Genomic DNA, 20141 nt, shown 5'->3' with positions numbered 1-20141 from the left:
AGAAAAACTGCTAATGAATGTCAATTTTACAAAGTAAGAATTCTCCAAAGTTGATTTTAAAGTCCCACTAGCATGTTCATATGAAGAGGATATGCCTTCTGGAATGTTCCAAAAGATGTGTATGTAGACTGTTACAAAATATTTAGTGCACCTGGCAAAGGCTAAGAGCACAGAATAAAATGAATCAAAATAAAGAGAGCTCTAGTGCAGTATTTGCTAATGGCCTATCGGCTCCAAGATTAAATTATTGTCTCGCTGAGTCTCAACGAGTTTCAGGATGTATAAGTCCCTACATACTTCTGCATACTCACCTTTAACAATCTTCAACTCTTTGTCATGACATCGGTGAGTGTTTATACTGTTTCTGAGTTTTAATGAGTAGTTTTATCTACTTGGTGTTAATCTATCATTAACCTCATCACTCCTTCTAGGTTTTAAAGGGGCCAGTCTTAGGATCTCATCAATGTGACCTCTGAAGTAAACAGAAGTAACCCAGGGTAAGGATTATGTCTTATCTTTCTTCCTCCCTCATCCACATCAATTTGTGGCACTCATCAGAGAAGCTTTGCTGAAAAATCTTTGGATTGGAATCAGAAAGTCTGAACTCCATTATTCACCAGCTGGGTCCCTTTGAGCAAGTCCCATGAAAACTCTGAGCTGAGGGTTCTTTAGTTATAGTGACCCCACTTTCTAGATCTATAAGATGGCAAGGTGGGGATGAATCATCTCTACTATCCCTTCCAGCTCTAATATTCTATGACTTAATGATTTCCAAATAAGTGGCTTTCTTATCTCAAAAAGATATCTCAAACTGAGAGACTAACCTCTCCATGCAAATTACCTAGCAGTAGATCATTCTGGGGTGTGAACTGGGTGGCTGGAACCTTGAGGGGATTTTATTGCCAATATTTTGTAGAAGGTCTTAAGGTCTATGAAAAGATGCTGGTTGCTGTGACAATGCCTCCGTTAAGGAAAATGAGCTTCAGCGACAGAGCAATTGTTTGGATACTGGTTAATGGAGCATGTCCACGTTCCTACCTTGAAATGCAAACTTATGGCTTTTCTGATACGTTTAGACTACACTGCTGCTTATTTTAGGAAGGGGAAAGACACTACTACTCGGATAACTAGCAATGTCTATGCACTAACAGCCTCAGTGCTCAATGCCAACTTTACCCAGAGGTGGGCTTGAGCCTCCCAAATGTTGGTCATTACCACCTTGGCTGCCCAAAACTTCTTTCTGGAGGGAACCAAGGACAAGAAATAAGTTTTCACTATAGTTTAGCTCTACTGGTCTTTGTAGCAAAGGCCAGCAGTCAGCTTTCTTTGTTAGGGCAGTTCTTCGTAAGCCTTCTTCAAGCTAACGGGTTCCAAAGTTGTAAACTCTAAATCTTCCCCAGTCACTCCCTCCTCCCCTCTCCTAAAGGAGTTTAGAGGGTAAAACTGCACCCACAACTTGATAACACAACCGCTTTGACACATGTCATCTCCTTATCCATCCCGGGCATGGTCCTCTGAGTTCTGTTGAGGAGGCTGGCCCTTTCCTCAGCCATGAGCTGGAGAAAAGTAACTGTGAAAAGCTCTGGGACTGTGAAAAGACTTGCACCTCTGGATGGTGCAAGAAAATCCCAGAGCAAGCCTTCTTCATTTTGGTTGCCACCCCCTCACTGGATAACTTTAGCAAATTATTTAATCTCCCTGTATCTCTTCTTCCTATGAAAATTAAACAATCCCTTCCTCATGGGTCTTATCTGAAGCACTGCTTAGGAAAATGCAGGTTACCCAGCTTTTTCTATGGCACCAAAATGTTAATAGTAGATATCATTAGGTCACTGATGTATGGGTAATATCCATTTTATTTACTTACTTCTTTAAAACTTTTTGCATTTTCTAAAATGTCTACAGGGAACATGGATTATTTCTATAACAAAAAGAACAAATTTTGTCTGTTTTTCTGTCTTGAAAATGTAAATAAATATTAGAAAGTTTGCCTTTTCCTTCCTCAGGGGTATGTACTGGCTGTGGGGATTCTTCATCAGCAAGGTGACAGGTTAAAGGTGTTGTCTTGGTTGTAAAACTAGGGTCCCATGAATTTAAAAAGAATTAAAGAAATTCTCTTCTCAACCATATTCTTTTCCATTGTAAGCACCAGACTAGAGTTAGTACTTACACTTTCTCAGGCCACCACGATCCCATGAAATGCCCCATGATTATAGTTTCATTTCAGCCTAGACCAAGAGTAGGGCTTACTGATAAAGTTCCCAAGATAGGGGGTGAGATCCACCTTCTACCTCTTGCAGAAAGACTTGGGCTATAAGAACCTTAGAGAACAGTTTCTCCTCATCTCAAAGTCTTCATTATCTATAAAGAACATCTGTATTAAACTGTATGTAAAGGGGACAAAAAACAGTCAATGTATGAACTCCTGCATTCAGAAAACCTAGATTTCTGTAACCTATTTAACTTAAACCATTTATCAAATGATATATCAAAGAGCTGCTGGGCTGAAATCTCTTTCAATAATGTGATTTTTAACCAATACTTTCAAGCAAATAATATTATAGTACCACCATAAGGAAAAATGTTTTGCTCTTATAAAAAAATGATTTACCAAACTTAAAAAACAACAGGTGTTATTCAGACTATTTCATTTTTCCACTAATATTTTTAAATGTCATTAAAAATGCAATTAGGTTTGCTTTATATGATCCGATTTCTCATCTTACTAGAATTGATCATGTGATCCAAAATTATAACCAAAGGTCAAGATTAAAATTTCACTCAAGTACAGAGGCAAAATGCTGTTATCTCAAGAGCTAAATTTCAGCTCACAAAGAGGCAAAGCAAATAAACCTAAAGCTATTAATCTTTGGCTGACCTTGAGCCCCAAAATACAGCCAACAGACTGGCAAATAAGATAGGCTGAGAGGTAGGAAGGCAAATAGGATTCTTAATTTTGCTTACATAATTCACACAGCATAATTAATAAATGTTATTGATCATAAAGATTTCTAAAATGGAATTTCCCTGGAATTGTAAATTGCAGTTATAAATATTCCAGTGGCAAATATTATTCATCAGTTTTACATACAAACATCTTTAAAGTGTTACAAGCTGAGATACTGAACAAGCACATGAAATCTCTTCCCCTTGGATGGAATATAACTTTGAGGGAGGATACATTTGAGATTTGAGTTTTTTTGCTAAGAGGATGTGGACTAGAAGAACTGAAATTTATGGGGGGTTTTATTTCTCTCTTTTTTTTTTTAGTTCATTCATAAAACTCAAGACTAGAACTGAATCTATACTTTGTACGCTAAGAAACTGCCAGAAATAATTTAAATTATACTGTTCTTATGAAATTCAGAAAGGTCTAATTAAAATATGATGTTCTACAAGTCTTTTCTCAGGATTGTAACATTCAGCTTATGCCTTTAGAAAAATAAAACAAAGTTCAAATTAAAAACACTCAGGGCATCCCTGGTGGCGCAGTGGTTAAGAATCCGCCTGCCAATGCACGGGACATGGGTCCGATTCCTGGTCCAGGAAGATCCCACATGCCGCGGAGCGACTAAGCCCCTGCGCCACAACTACTGAGCCTGTGCTCTAGAGCCCACGAGCCACAACTACTGAAGCCCGTGTGCCTAGAGCCCGTGCTCCACCACAAGAGAAGCCACTACAGTGAGAAGCCCGTGCACCGCAACTAGAGAAAGCCCGCGCGCAGCAACGAAGACCCAACACAGACAAAAATAAATAAATAAATTAATTAATTAATTAAAAAAATAAAAAGACACAGAACACGCATACACAACACCACTTCCCACCATGGCTGGTGGAGGGCAGAGGGGGACTGTTCTGGGTTTGAGGCCAGCATACACACTGATTTTTGCACTTAAATTCCCCAAAGCCCTGGGAACATATCACTTATACTTAACTATATGGTAAGCCCTGCTCTCAAACTCAGGGCCAGTATCACAGAACTCCCCTGTGAAAGGTAAATCAGCAACCCCAAATTTTTGTATGTGTCCTTAGTACTCAACGGCTCCAAAGGAACACATTTGCTTAGAGACCCAGGATCATCCCACCACCCTCCCCGGCTCCAGCAGCTTCCCCACATCAGAGATGGATGCTGGAAGGGATCCTAGGATTCATTAAGTCAACCTCCCTATTTCACAGAGGAAGAAACTAAGGTGCTGGGGGAGAGCTGACCTGTCCAGAGTCACAGAGCTGGTTCATGGCCAAACCAGGAGCAAACTCCATGGTTCCCGCATGAGGGAAGCATCTCCTGGGGATTATTATAGTACACAGAATGTTGAGCCATTGCCAAAGGGATTTCGTGCTCCATAAGCCATAGCCACACCATACTCTGAGTGTGTAAGCACGCCCTCCATTTAAGCAGATGGAGTTCCTGCCGCCTCTCACTTCCCCTGTCCCCTCGCTTTCCCTTCCGCTGCCCCTTTCCTTTGTCAGCTAGTGCTCCAATTCTACCAGAGTTCAGTTAAGGAAAGAATGAGTAGGAGTTCTATAATTCAGTTCATTTTACAGCTGTTAAGTCAGGTATTCTTACCCCAGGTGAGAAAACAGATTCAGATGGGCTAAGAAATTTCTCAAAGTCATACAGCTAGTAGGTAACGGAACTAAAGCATAAGCCCGTGACAAGAAACTAATGGTGGGGGGGGGTGGCTGGTTCTCCTCCACAGTACATCTGAAAAACAGGAAGGGAAGCAAATCAAACAGAATATCTGAATGCTCCCACACGGGCATACCCCTTTATCTGCACGTAGTCTCTGGGTTCTGTCCTCTCCCAGGCTGATGTCACCAGGCAAACCAGAATGCCCTTGGGAATGTCACACATTCCCACCAGAGTGATTTCCTTTAACCATTTAAAGAAGGTGTGGGGAAAAGCTGGGCCATAATAGAGCACCATAAATATAAGACTGCACACCCCTACCTGCTCCTGCTTCATCTCCACCCCAAGGCTCCTCTGGGTCCCATTCCTAATGCTGACTGCCCGCCTCCCTTTTCTTTCCTCCGACAGCTCAAGGACCGTCGGACAGAGGAGCCGATACAGCGTTGGCCTAGCCGTGAACTTCCTTTACCTTTCTTGGGGCTGAGCCCCTATGCCCTGGGCGGGGCAGTGGAAGCACTGACCAGAGGGTAGCCACCAGGTGATTTGAAACTCAGAGCTCAGGAAGAGCAGAGGTGGGCTCTGATGTTTCTTCAGCAAACACTTCTGCCCCTGCAGGAACAGTTCTTCCTCTTCGGTGGATGAATAAGGGGAAACAGCAGGTGTCTTGCCCTTCTCACCTCTGCAGAGAGGGGTGGGAGGACAGTCTGGAAAGTTCCAAATGCTCACAGAGGCTATTACTTTGAAACATCTTAGCACTGAGCAGAAGGCAGGACGGGGAAGGGGGGATATGAGTCCTCTGCTCTGGGCTCACGTGCTTCTGCACATCTGGGAGCTGAGGCCTCAGATGGGGTCCTATATTTAGACCCGCCAGGAGGAGGGTACCAACAAGTCACTGTCACCTCCAGGGCCAGCCCCCCACCTCCACACTGACAGATGACATATGACTCAACCCCACAGAGCTCCAGCTGAGAGGGGAGCTATCGCTGAAGCTGAGGGTACAATCCGGGGCTGCACCAGTCACTCTGCCCTTGCCCTGGGCCCTTTACCCGCCGGAGCCCCAGGTGCCTGCATTGTGCTCCAGGCCCCTTGAAGGCAGAAGCACTCTGGGAATGCAGGCAGGGTCAGCCCCAGAATGAGAAGGGAGGGAATCCCTGCTTCTTAGAGACTGACACAGGAATCTGGAGGGAACCAGGTAACACAAATGGCTACAGAATCTCAGGGGTGAATGTCTTGGGGGAAGACACACAGGTCTTTCAGCCAAGGATCCAAGATTCTAAACCCCTCAGTTGAACCTGTTGAGCAACCAAAGCCTACATTCCTCACAGATGGGATCCCAAGAATCCTCAGCCTTTTAGAACAGAGTCAGGTAAAATCAGACCCTAAAGGTCTCGCCATTGCCATTGCTTCACCCTTATTGAGATCTTGGAGAGATCCCACCTTCCTTATCTGACTAATACCAGAGGCACGGAATGTGAGAGCTGGAAGAGGCTTTTCCCCCTGGAAACCATAAATGTTCTCTGAAACACAGAAGGGACCTAGGAGGCAGAGACTACCCAGGCCAGTCTCCTTCCAGATGAGAACAGGATAGGGAGGGTTGGGCTCAGGCAACAGGCACCACCATTTTTAAAGCACTTACTATGCTGGGTACTGCAGCAAGCACTTTCAGTACATCGTTTCATTTTGTCCTCTGACGCTGTTGGTCAGTGATCAGGTGGTAAGCAGGCTATCTATGACTTGCTCCCAGGTGTATCTGACTCCAAAATTTGTACTCTTATCTCTTCTACCAAACGTGAAGCCATATTAAAATAACTGAACCACAATCGCTTTTTTAAAATGAGTGGCAGAGCTGTAACTATTTAAAATCCAAATCTCCTAAATTCTATTCTGAAGAACTTTGTTATTTTATTTTTCCAGATCCTTCCCTTGGGCATTAATTACATTGGTTTCTAGTGTCATGTTGAAATATTGCACTTTCCTCAACATATTAGAAAGTATAATTTTTATCTAAAATAATTTTTAAATTGGAAAAGAAAGATATCTTTCTTATCTGGTACACTGGTGATTGCAATTAAATGGTTTGCTCTAGTATAGTGGCTAAGAGGGAGGATTTTGGAGCTAAATACCTGGGTTAAAATCCTGGTGGCATCACCTAACAACCTGTCCAAGGACAAGAACAGTACTTTCTGTGACTTACTTCCTTTCTCTAAAACATTGGACTAGTAATAGCAGTAACTTTATGGGGTTATTGTAAGGATTACAAATGAATTAATTCATACAAAGCACTTAGTGCCTGGCACATAGTAAGCACTCAACAGATGCTATTAATTCTTATTAGGTACCAAACCCATTAGCTAGAGCTTAGGGAACAAAATGGTAATAATGACAACAATAATATTTCAGCTCTGTAGTGGTTTATGGCTTTCTCAGCCCCTCAACAAAAAATATCTCTTTTGTCATTTCTATTCCTGGCAGTGCCAAAGGAAACAGCATTATTGTATCATTTAGCTAAGAACGGCATAATTGACGAAGGCAAGAGCGGTTGCAAAAAGCCTGCGATATTTCTGCATTGGTGTAAGCCAGTTGTTATGGCAACCGTCCCCAGTCAACCCTTCGCCAGGGTGAGAGAGACCCATTTTTGGAGCCGTCACAGCACATCTGTTTCTCCACTCAGCTGATTAGCTCTTGTTTGCAACAATTAGCAGATGGAAGCAAAAATGAAAAAAAATTTTTTTTAAAGAAGCAAATATTTATTTTATCCACAAGTCTGCTTTCTAATACAGAAACAGACCTTTGGCTATTTTAGGAAGATTCCAAGTAAACGGGATCCTTAATATATAGGCTGCTTCTCTCATTGGTGGGATAGCAAAGTTTAGTCAACCTATACATTACACGTAATAGGTCCTTCATGTATGTCTTTTAAAATGATGTGTCTCCACCACCACTCCATCTCTGCACGGCTTTGTTGTAGGAGCTGACTCAGCACACACTTTCCACACTGTACATCCCATATGAACACACTGAAGCAAAAGAATACAAGGCTGGTGGGCTAGGAAACCTGAATTCTGGGTCCCGTCTGCTCTGAACTAGCATGAATAGTATCCTCTCCCTGCCTTAGTTTCTTCACCTGTAAAATGTAACTTGGATTCCCATGCTCTCTGAAAAGCCAAACAGCTCCAGTATTTACCAGATACGTGAATTTGGGCACAATACCTCCTACCCCTCTTTGAGCCTCATTTTCCTCAGTGGTAAAATGAAGAAAATAATATCTACTCTGGAGAGCTGTTGTGAGAATGAAATAAAATAATGTATTAAAAAAGCACCCGGGGCTTCCCTGGTGGCACACTGGTTAAGAATCCAATGCAGGGGACACGGGTTTGAGCCCTGGTCCAGGAAGATCCCACGTGCCGCAGAGCAACTAAGCCCGTGCGCCGCAACTACTAAGCCTGTGCTCCAGAGCCCTCGAGCCACAACTACTGAAGCCCGCGCGCCTAGAGCCCGTGCTCCACAACAAGAGAAGCCACTGCAATGAGAAGTCTGTGCACCGCAACCAAGAGTAGCCCCCGCTCACCTCAACTAGAGAAAAGCCCGCGCACAGCAACGAAGACCCAATGCAGCCAAAAATAAATATATTAAATAAATAAATATTTAAAAAAAGAAAACTAAATGACTTACTGGGCATACAGTATCTGACACATGTTAGGTACTTAGTTAAAAAAAAAAGAAAAAAAGCATCCATCCCAGTCCCAGCGCATTAATGGGTGAGTCCCCAGTAAGTGAAAGTTTCCTTCCCACTGTATACTTGCTTAGTAGGTGGAATATTCAAACTATCTGACAATCAGCTGCACATGGCACTGAAGCTGGTCCTTGAGGTCCCCTTCTCGCCAGACATTACCCCCTGGAGTTGCTGGACCATTAGAAAATCTGGGTGTCCCAAGGGAAGAGACAGGCACCTCTCGTGGTCAAGGAGCACTCAAGAGGTTCTGGATGGCAGCCACTTACCATCTAGAACAGAAGTATTTCAATATTTTAACAATCAGCGTGGTCACACCACTGCATCCCAGCTAACTGTAAGGCGTTATTTTAACAGAGACTACAAATATTTCTAAAAGTTCTATGCAGATGTGGGATGTTATTATTCTATCCTTATAAGAAACTGGCTATCAGGAGAGAGGGAAGGAGAAAAGAGGCAATAAACATGGGTAAAGGGAGGACTGTGTTAACATATATATATGTCTGAGATACAAGCCAATGTCACAGGCAGGGAGGGAGACCACAGGCTCGATGTTAACAGAAGGTTGAGGGAAGTGACCTGAGCCAAACATCTCAGGAGATAATCCAAAGATGCTTGGCCAGAGAGCAGGTAGGACAGCACAAAATTCTCAAGGTACTGAGGGCTCACGTGAGAAGACCGTTTGTTATGGTATGTCCAGAAGAACATATGGTACATTCTAGCACATCCAGAAAGAACTGTGTTTGCCTCAAACACCTTAGGCTGAGAGAGATCAGTGTGTGTGTGTGTGTGTGTGTGTGTGTGTGTGTGTGTGTGTGCAGATAGGCAAAGCTGAGCTCTCCAACTAAGCTAGCGCCTGTAACATGTAGACCTGTAGGTTGCAAATGACTGACTGATTACCTTGGAAATCAGAATTATTTACTACAGAGAAGGGATGTTAAGTATTTGGAGGGTTGTTATAGGTTGAATCGTGTCCTCCAAAAAAAAAAAAAAGATATGTTAAGGTGCTAGCCCCCAGGACCTCAGAATGTGAAATTATTTGGAAACAGGGTCGTTGCAGTTGTAATTAGTTAAGGTGAGGTCATACTGAAGTAGGTGGGCCCCTAATCCAATATGACTGGTGTCCTTACAACATGATGGCCACGTGAAGACAGACAAACAGGGAGAACGCAATGTGATTACAAAGGCAGATATTAGCGATACGGAGCTGCTAGCCAAAGAACGCCGAAGATTGCCAGCAAACCACCAGAAGCTAGGAAGAGGCAAGGAATGATCCTAGAGGCTTCAAAGGGAGCGTGCCCTGCTAACACCTTGCTTTTGGACTTCTAGCCTCCAGAACCGTGAGATAATAAATTTCTGTTGTTTTAAACCACCCAGTTTGAGCTACTTTGTATGGCAGCCCTAGGAAACTAGTATGGAGTGGCCAAGGCTTTGATCCCAGGACAGGAGGAGAACCCACTTTAACTTCTTGGCTGGCCAAGGGCAGCTCTAAGGGAATAAAGGGGGTGTCTGTTGGACTGTACCACGGGCGCTTTCACTGGTGGCTGCTAGAATACTGGAGCCCCTGCTGCCCCTCAGACACTCACAGACGATGTTGTCCTAACTGCCTCCAGGTCTGTCCGTAACAATGAAGCCATGCAACTTGCAGCAGTCACAGCCAGGGAAATCTAAGAACCTGGGTTTCTGATGGCTTTACTGAGCTGCTGAATCAACAAAGTCTGGAACCACCTACCTCTGTACTCACAGGAGAAATTTCATTTCCTATTGCTGAAGTCATTTTGCTCAGGGTAATCTGTTAAATACAGTTTCTATGTTGAGCATCTTTCTTTCCCTCTTAAGATCATCTTCCCGAGTCATAGTATGCTACTGACGTACTCAGTTGGTAAAAAAAACTGTACTGACCTTGACTTTTAGATTAACTCTTACTATGCCAGCCAATATTTCCCCAGTAGCATTGTTTCAAAGTACTATCACACTAGGCGCACCCCCTAAAATTTTTCTTCTCCTACGCTGCTGAGTTGATACTGTTTTTACCCAGCATCTTTCAATTTTATGAGTGTCCACATGAGATGTCAAGAGGAAATAAGTGGAGAGTGCTGTGAATATGATAGTCAGTTCATGATGCAGCTTCAAGCTGCCCCGGTGAACTGCTGTTTGGACTGCGTGTCAAAGTTTGACGGTGGTCTGGTCACATTCCATTAGCTACCTGGTTTGAAGCTAGCCTATTTGAATTAAATATTGTAGTTAGGCTGGTGAAATCAAAATGGAAATACAAATGGGAAAAGAATAATTTGGTTCAATTTCTCAAAAATAAAATAGGATCAAGGATCATTCTGCTGCGTTTTCAAAATAAAAGCACTGGTGGCATGCAATGGTTTTATTCCACTGGCATTGGCATTGCACACATTGCTGTCATATTTAATCTAAATACCACTTATTCACACAAGAAGTGAAAGCATATTAGGATCAATATACTATGCAGGCCACCATACAAAGACAATGTCCATTTGAACCACTACTGATTATACTTTCAAGGACTCGTCTTGACCCAAAGCCTGGCTCACGGAAGAGAGTATAAACGTTTGTTGAATGGAATGCTACTTAGCCATAAAAAATAATGAAATAACGCCATTTGCAGCAACATGGATGGACCCAGAGATTATCATACTAAGCAAAGTCAGTCAGACAGAGAAAGACAAATACCATATGTTATCACTTATATATGGAATCTAAAATGTGACACAAATGAACTTATCTCCGAAACAAAAACAGACTCACAGACATAGAGAACAGACTTGTGGTTGCCAAGGGGGAGAAGGGATGAGGGAGGGATGAATTGGGAGTTTGGGATTAGCAGATGCAAACTATTATATATAGAATGGATATACAACAAGGACGTACTGTATAGCAGAGAGAACTGTGTTCAGTATCCTGTGATAAACCATAATGGAAAGGAATGTGAAAAAGAATATATATATATATATGTGTGTGTGTGTATATATATAACTGAATCACTGCTATATAGCAGAAATTAACACAACATTGTAAATCAGCTATACTTCAGTAAGATAAAAATTTGTTTTTTAAGTTTGTTGAATTGAACTGACAAATGGAAGATTATTCCTGTGGACACTCTTAAAAGACTCTTTGTTGGAAAGAGTAATTCTCCATTTGAAAAATAAAAATGTGAGGTTTGTGTAGGACTGAGTCTCCAGAACTGCAGCCTGGTCCCAAAGCATCTTGGATGCAAGCACATATCCTGAGAGAATCTGAGTCATACACAGAGCAACTGGGCACTTACTGCTGAGAGGCACTGTCAAGGTCTCCGCCCCATAATCTGCCTACTGCTCAATTTATCCACTACAGCAGGCAAGATGCAACACTGGCTTTTCCCTGATGAGAAGGGAACCAGTTTCAGGCAATCTGGGCAACAGAAGCTCACCATGGACCACTAAACTGCCCGTAAATAGAAACACTCCACATATTTTCTTCAACCCAGCTGAAACTGAAAAGTCACAAACACCTCATGAGAAATGTACAAAGCCAAGAGCAGGTTTCTCTTATTTGTATTTTGTGGTTCTGAGAACACCAACTTGCCGCGGATTGTAACGGGAACACCATCTTCTGAGTTATGTCACACTAAATATTAGTTGAGTGGCCTCAGTTATGCTTTCCTTTAATAATAAATTAATCAAACTCTACAGAGAAATTTGTGAATACCAATAGTTTTAAAGCCCTCCTCAAACTACCCTCCAAATTCATCTTCTCCTTTGACTTTTTTACCAATGTATTCATTCATCCAACAGATGCTTATTGAGCATCTAGCCTGTATCAAGCGCTACACTGAGAGCTGGGCATCCCAAGTCCCTGCCAGAGTTTACAGTCCAGTTGGGAGACCTGCTTACCAACAACTATTGGGTTGGCCAAAAAGTGCCTTTGGTTTTTAAGTAAAAATAAAAGATACATTTTTCATTTTCACCAAGAACTTTATTGAACAACGTATTCAATGCTTTATTCCACTACTTTCTGCCATTTTTCAGGCAAATTCATCATTCCATCTTCCCAAAACTTTTTATCTTTTTGAACAAAGAATTCTTCCAGGTGCCCTTTACAGTCTTCCAGGGAATTGAAATTTTTTCCATTAAGAGAATTTTGTAAAGACCAAAATAAATGGAAATCTGAAGGTGCAATATCTGGTGAATATGGCGGATGAATCAAAACTTCCCAGCCAAGCTGTAATGGTTTTTGCCTGGTCATCAGTGAAACATGCGGTCTTGTGTTATGCTGATGGAAGATTATGTGTTTTCTCTTGACTAATTCTGGATGCTTTTCACTGAAGTGCTGCTTTCAGTTGGTCTAACTGAGAGCAGTACTTGCTGGAATTAATCATTTGGTTTTCCAGAAGGAGCTCATAATAGAGGACTCCCTTCCAATCCCACCATATACAAACATCACCTTCTATAGATGAAGACCGGCCTTTGGTGTGGTTGGTGGTGGTTCATTTCACTTGACCCACAATCTCTTCCATTCTATGTTATTGTACAGTATCCACTTTTCATCATCTGTCACAATTTGTTTTAAAAATGGAACGTTTTCATTATGTTTAAGTAGAGAATCGCACACGGAAATACAGTCAAGAAGGTTTTTTTTTGTTTAACTTATGTGGAACCCAAACATCAAAGCGATGAACATAGCCAAGCTGGTACAAATGATTTTCAGCGCTTGATTTGGATATTTTGAGTATGTCAGTTATCGCCTGTGTGGTATAACATTGGTCGTTCTCAATTAATGTCTCAATTTGATCGCTGTCAACTTCAACTGGTCTACCCGACTGTGGAGCATTGTCCAGTGAGAAATCTCCATCACGAAACTTTGCAAACCACTTTTGACACATTCAATCAGTCACAGCACCTTCTTCATACACTGCACACATCTTTGTTTTGCATATCAGTTGCGTTTTTACCTTTCTTGATATGATAAAGCATAATATGCCAAAAGTGTTGTGTTTTTTCTTCCATCTTCAATATTAAAATGGCTACACAAAAATTCACCAATTTTGATAAGTTTTTTTAAAATGCACACTGGTATGACAGCTGTCACAATACAATCCAACAAAATTGTTTTGAATGAAGTTAAAGACAACTAAGTGTTACTAGAGCCATCTTAAGGAAAAAACCGAACAAACCTTTTGGCCAACCCAATACAATACAATGGTCATGGTTTGCTAATGGAGGGTGTAAAGGCTGCAGTGGAAACTCAGGGAAAAGAACCTCAGTTGGGCAAGGATGAGAGAAGGTTTCCTAGGGGAGTTGCATTTGCGCTGAGACTTGAAGATTGAGGAGGAATGTTCCAGAGTTCTGAGGGCCATCCCAGATGATGTAACAAAATATGGAAAGGTTTAAAGGAATGACACATAAGGATAGATTTGGAGAATTACCTGTTGTTCACTTCTGTTGAGGCATTAAAAACAAGTATATTGGGGGAAAGTAACCTGAAATGAGGCTGGACAGTACAGAAGCTGGAATATGAAAGGCTTTGTTCCCCATTCAAAGGAATCTTGACTTTGTCCTACAGTGTTTCTCAAGGTGGGGTTCATGAGGTCCCTATGAAAATTTTTATGTTTTTGCTTTCGTTTCAATGATAGTTTATTAATAATAATAAAATGGGAGAAGTTGCAGTAAAAACATGTTCCAGATCATCTGGATGGCTAATTGACACACAATTTCAGTGCCCATATTTATGTTTATTATTAAGCCGGCACTAAGCCAACAGAGATGTGCCAGTTAGAGGCCAAAGGAGATGCTGTTTAAACAAAGAGATCACTCTCGCTGAGTAAAGTGGTGAGAACTGGGTCACCACATGGTATGCGGTAGTAAGGTTGACAAAATAACTCAAAATAATCCATGCCATCATGCTCTGAAACATATTCATATTGCAAAGGACAACTGAGTTTCACAAAACAATGTCATTTGTCTCATTAAATTAAAGCTGTTTACTTGAACACTGCTGGCTTTGTAGTTTTTTCATAATACATTTTTTTCCCTTTTGGTTTTATAGCATTACAAATATAAATGACTAGATAAGTGTATGTCTAGTTTCATCGTTTTTAAAATCAATTTAAGATTTAAGTAAACACTGGAATCTGCAGGGATTTTCTTTTTCTCTAAAATGGGTCTGTCCATTATCCAAGTATGAAAGAGAAGGCCATTGAGATAGAATAAATTTGAGCATATTGGTGTAAGCCGATTACTGTGTTAGGAGACCACCTTGGCAATCACACAGAAGAAGGAAAGCCCAGGGACAGAACGGAGATGGAAAGACCTCTAAGGAGATGATTGCCGAGTTCTCTTATTAAAAGAACCCATTTGCTTGATCCAAGAGAGCTGCTCTCAGGCCAGAGTGCTGTGGAATTAAAATGCTGACCTGACAAGCAAAGCTGTACAGTGCCTCTGTTTCAGGGTATGCGGTATCTAGCCCGAAGATTCCCCAAACTTCTATATGTGTCATTTCATAGAGGATTCTGTGGTAATGCCAGTACTAAATTAGGGCGAAATCCCAGGTTTTACTACAGAGCCAAAAAAGTACACAAGAGAAGTTACTATGTATCTGGTAACAAAAAAACAACCAGGACTATGGCATATAGTTCTGTAAGCCAGCTGGAGGTGAAATCTGTCTCTTCACCAAGCCATGTGTCACTGGGGCTGCATCTATCCAGGGAAGGTGACTTTTTCTAATTTACACAATGGCTGGATGAACTTGTCAAGCCAGGACCCTTGTAGAGGGCTGCATCTTCTGGAGGGGGCACCTTTTTCTAACTGCATGAAGGTATTCCGTGGGCCAGCTGTGACTTAATCCCGATTTTCTGAAATTAAGTTCTGGTTTGTTATCATTATCACTCACCAAACCAGAACCCTCACAGTTCAATGAGGATAAAGGATTTTCTTCTTCCTGAAAGTGAAGTGTGTGACCTTCCCATAAAAAGGCATAGTACCGGGCTTCCCTGGTGGCGCAGTGGTTGAGAGTCCGCCTGCCGATGCAGGGGACATGGGTTCGTGCCCCGGTCCGGGAGGATCCCACATGCCGTGGAGCGGCTGGGCCCGTGAGCCATGGCCGCTGAGCCTGCGCGTCCGGAGCCTGTGCTCCGCAACGGGAGAGGCCGCGACGGTGAGAGGCCCGTGTACCACAAAAAAAAAAAAAAAAAGGCATAGTACCAAGGCTCTCAGCAAATACAAAGAAACAGTTGCCCTCTGCTTACCTCAGGGGCCATCCAGAATGGGGTGCCGACAGATGTGTTTCTCCGCAGATGTGTACTGGTGAGTTGAGCTGAGACGCCTATAAGAAAAGGGTGTCACAATTCAGCAGTGAGCAGAAGATGATGCTAGACCAGGGGTTGGCAAACTTCTTCCATAAAGGGTCAGACAGTAAATATCTTAGGCTTTGCGAGCCTAAGGCTCTGTCACAGCTACTCAACTCTGCCATTGTAATGGAAAAGCAGCATAGACAACACAGAAGCAAATGAGTGTAGCTGTGTTTCCACAAAAATTCATTTATGGATGCATAGTTTTCACGGTCATAAAATATTTTTCTTTTGATTTTTTCCCAACCATTTAAAAATGTAAAAACCATTCTTAGTTCACAGGCTGTACAAAAACAGGAGGCAGGTCAGATTCAGTTCACAGGCTGTAGTTTGCCAACCGTTGTGTGGGAGCATGTATCTATCTAAATCGAGCATTTCTACCATACTGCTGCAAAACTGGAATCAAAAGAAAACATCAAGAACTAGGATCAACCCAAAATACCTTCCTACTATATTTCCAAAATATTTCAGGTGATATCTTTCTTAAAATGGTGCTTCATTTAATGAAGGAAGAAAATTGGCATGTATTATCTATAACAGAGCATCAGTGTAGACGTAAAAAGTTTTCAGTGCCTTATCTTACCTAGAAGGCTGGAAACCTGACATGAAAAATACATTTGTCAAATGCAAAAAGAAATTGACTAATAATATTATTATCTAGGGCTCAATGTTGAGGACCTGAATTTTAATATAATTCCAATGTACTTTGTCATAGTCTTAAGCCAGCTCTCTTCTTTATGCCATAATGGATGTAAAGGTACACTGGATTAGGAGTCAGAAGACCTGTTTCCCATCTCAATTACATCTTTTCCTAACTGTATGACCTCAAGCAGACAACCTCACTCTGAACCTCAGTTTTCTTACCTTCAAATTGGGGATAATGCTACTCATCACACCTAACACAAAGAGTTCTTCTTAAATACCAAATAAGAGAACAACTGTGGGGGCTTCCCTGGGGGTGCAGTGGATAAGAATCCGCCTGCCAATACAGGGAACACGGGTTCGAGCCCTGGTCCGGGAACATCCCACATGCCGCGGAGCAACTAAGCCCATGCGCCACAACTACTGAGCCTGCGCTCTAGAGCCCGTGAGCCACAACTACTGAGCCCGCGAGCCACAACTACCAAAGCCCATGCACCTAGAGCCTGTGCTCCAAAAGAGAAGCCACCACAATGAGAAGCCCGTGCACCGCAACGGAGAGTAGCCCCCGCTCGCTGCAACTAGAAAAAGCCTGCGCACAGCAACAAAGACCCAGTGCAGTCAAAAATAAATAAAATAAGTAAATTTTTTAAAAAATGGAACTGTGAAAATGATTTATAAATTGTAAAGTATTTTACAAATATAAGGTATTCTTTTATACCAAGCAAAATCTAATGCAGCCCTTAAGAGAATAACAATGGTGGCCACTAATGCTGTTGATAAGAACTTAGAAATCTGAATACATATGCTCATCAGCAAAAAACATACCTTTAAAAACATTAGGCATAGATTTGCCAAGGACCATGGGTTGTTTTTTCAGGGTAGTTGTTATGCTAACTGCTTGCATTCCTTATTCTTTATTAGGAAGCCAAAGAGGGCTCTTTAAACTCTATTTAAACCCTCTGCAATTTTTCTTTGCTTTTTAGTAAATAGACCAATATACTTAGCGTAATTTCATTTATTTTTGAGTAATTTGTTCTGAGCAAATGATTCACTGATACGTTTTAACACTGAATTCTTTCTTACCAATAAAACAATGAATATTCAAAATCATCAATCTTTTCTCCTACTACACTGACAATGATAAAGAACATTTTAAAAAGTGTTTCTGTAAATGGTTTCTCATTATTTATAACAATCATGCTGAGGTACTAATTGTTGTTGAACCTGTTTAGAAGACTAAACCATTCGATAAACTTAAAAAGGAAAACCAAATGGTTTGCTGGTTTGTGACTACCAACACAGGAGCGTCACAAGCAGATATTTAATAGTTCTCTGGCTACTGCTCTGCGTTTCCTTTCACACTTCCATTTCCTGTTAATGTTTCCAGTTCAACCAGCCTCACATGTAACAGCAACAATCACAACTGAAAGGGATGTTAGCTTTCAGACCCAAAGGACCATTTTACCTTCTGCTCACTGGGAATAAGTATGCCTAAGGCTAGAGAAAATCATTTGAAAGACCAAACTGCTTTCTCTTTTCATATGCAAAGAAGAATAGACAAAATGTAAATTATAGACAATTGCCCTGAGATGTGAAATCCTTCCCAGAAAACCAAAGATTTTCCCTCGAATTCTTCTTTTGAAACACTTTTATATTCTCTTTTAAAAAAATTGCTTCTAAAGCTGAAAATAGATTAACAAACAGCATCTCCTAGGGTGATCCATCTGGTGAACCACCCCCCATTCTCCAGCCTGTGTGCGACTGGAAAGGCCCTCAGCCTAGGGCGTAGAAGACAGGCCCCAGTCTTCTGAGACTGCAATAAATTGTTGCCTTTGGCTAAACCGCACACATCAAGAAAACAAACGACAAGTAGTCATTACCAAAGTCAACAAGCTTAACTCCTCCTCCTGTTGTCAGAAGAATATTATTCCCCTTGACATCACGGTGGATGATTCGGTTATTGTGCAAATGCTGAAGGCCCTGCATGGTGTCCCACCGCCACCAAACAACAGGAAAGAGAAAAGGAAAATTTGCATGGTTATTTTTAAACAGTTACCCTACTATTAAAAATCTAATCAAAGTCCACATATGGCTACACCTCCCTGTTATACACCTTGCATATTATAGGGCAGTTTCGCCTTGTTAATATGCAATGGGGAGACAACCAATGACAAATTGTCCCCTCTGCCCCCAGCTTGATGGACGTCCTTACCAAGAGGGCCCCATATAAGATGTATGAGATCACTGCTTCATCCAGCCGCTGGCCACACCTGAGTAGACCTTTGACAAGCTCAGTGACGGAGCCCCCATTACACAGCTGCAAGAAGAGGTGCCAGGGGAGAGAGACAGCAAGAGAACACATACAAAAAGAAAAGAAAAGCACATTAAGAAGAAAAGCCCACTTATTACCGACTCAATGTAGTAAAATAAATTTGCAAATCACAAAACTCCAGGTCAGAACAATTAAACTTCACTTTTCCATTACACAATCAAATCTCATTCTGTGTGTGTGTGTGTGTGTGTGTGTGTTTATTCAAGGTGATGATTTATGAGTGAAAGTGCACGTCCAAAAAGTTGATTTTTTAAATTGTTAAGTGAAATATAAAAGCACAAGACATTATTTAGAAATTAAAAAAAGAAAGCATATAAGGAATCATGGTGACTTATGGGATATTTTCATTTTACATGAATATTGTCTATTTTTTAAAAAACATGCATTTTGAAGGAAAGACTGAAAGAGGCAAGATGGACGCCCTTGACACTTAGGAGGGAATGCATTTTATTTCAATCTCCCTGTCTCCAGTGCTGGCACTGCAGGCAGCAGAAGCCCAGCCAGCAGCTCCTTCTCGAGTTGCCACTGCACGTCAAGTTTATGGAGTGGAGCTGCATCATATGTGTATTTAACCTTTTCATATTCAACTGTAGGAGTTCAGCACCTTTATGCTCTTCTTTTTTTATTCCTGTAATTAAAAACACTGTAAAAGTATATCATATTTGCTCTTTTTACATATTATACATTACTGAGATTTGAGAATGTGTAAACCAGGCATACTATTCTTTCACAGCAATTTAAGGGTTTTCAAGGGTGATTTTGACTAAGTGCAGAAGGCAATGTGCCGGTTTGGGTTTGCTACATGCCATCTTAAATCAAGGGTTCTTAACTTGTTTCAGCAGGGCTTGTAAATACCTTGAAACTGTAGGCAGCATGTTGTATATGCATCTTGCACTTTGCTGCTGAGAAAATTCAGAGCTTTTGTTGGATACTCAGAGCACTCCTTGTCCTTATACAGGTTATGACCCTACTTTAGAGACTTAGGTTTCCTCCTGGCAGTTTGTCTACAATCTGGGAAAGAGTTAACTAGTGAACAGTGGGGGGTCCTCTGGGTTGTGGCTGCTTGAGTCAACTGGCTTTTCATAAGCAAAGAAATGTGAGGAGCACAGATTAGCACCTTTCCTAAAAGAAGACACTCTTTATCAAGATAATAATACATTAGGATCTATTCGACTCTAATGAACATCTGCAAGGTTTTAATAAATGGTGAGCAGGTGTTTTTGTTTGATGTGTGTGTCGTTCCCCAGTACATATGCAGCAGATACCTTGCACACACATTTACAATCAGGATAAACTGGAAATGAATCTGCCCATGTTTTTACCATTTAAGTTGCTCTTAAACAACAGTATTTGACTAAAAATATAATACAAAATTAGGAATCTTTACAACTAGGATAAAATTACTATCTGTCAGGAATGATTCAGGAAGGAGCCAAGAACAGTGAAATGC

At 41.5% G+C, this 20141-nt stretch overlaps 1 protein-coding gene across 1 annotated transcript in view; it reads right to left on the bottom strand.

Annotated features, from left to right (window-relative positions):
• The window catches only part of MYO3B (myosin IIIB), a 408816-nt gene that overhangs the window by 353579 nt on the left and 35096 nt on the right, over positions 1-20141 (bottom strand). The window contains exons 6-8 of the mRNA XM_065880146.1: positions 18572-18676; positions 18240-18339; positions 15616-15692 (exon numbers count right to left, since the gene is read on the bottom strand). Coding sequence (XP_065736218.1) covers positions 15616-15692; positions 18240-18339; positions 18572-18676 — 282 coding nt within the window. The remainder of the gene's footprint in view (positions 1-15615; positions 15693-18239; positions 18340-18571; positions 18677-20141) is intronic.

Source organism: Phocoena phocoena, chromosome 7, assembly GCF_963924675.1.
Source record: "Phocoena phocoena chromosome 7, mPhoPho1.1, whole genome shotgun sequence".
Classification (NCBI taxonomy): domain Eukaryota; kingdom Metazoa; phylum Chordata; class Mammalia; order Artiodactyla; family Phocoenidae; genus Phocoena; species Phocoena phocoena.
Note: the sequence above shows the minus strand (reverse complement) of the source record. Positions and strands in the feature narration are given on the sequence as shown.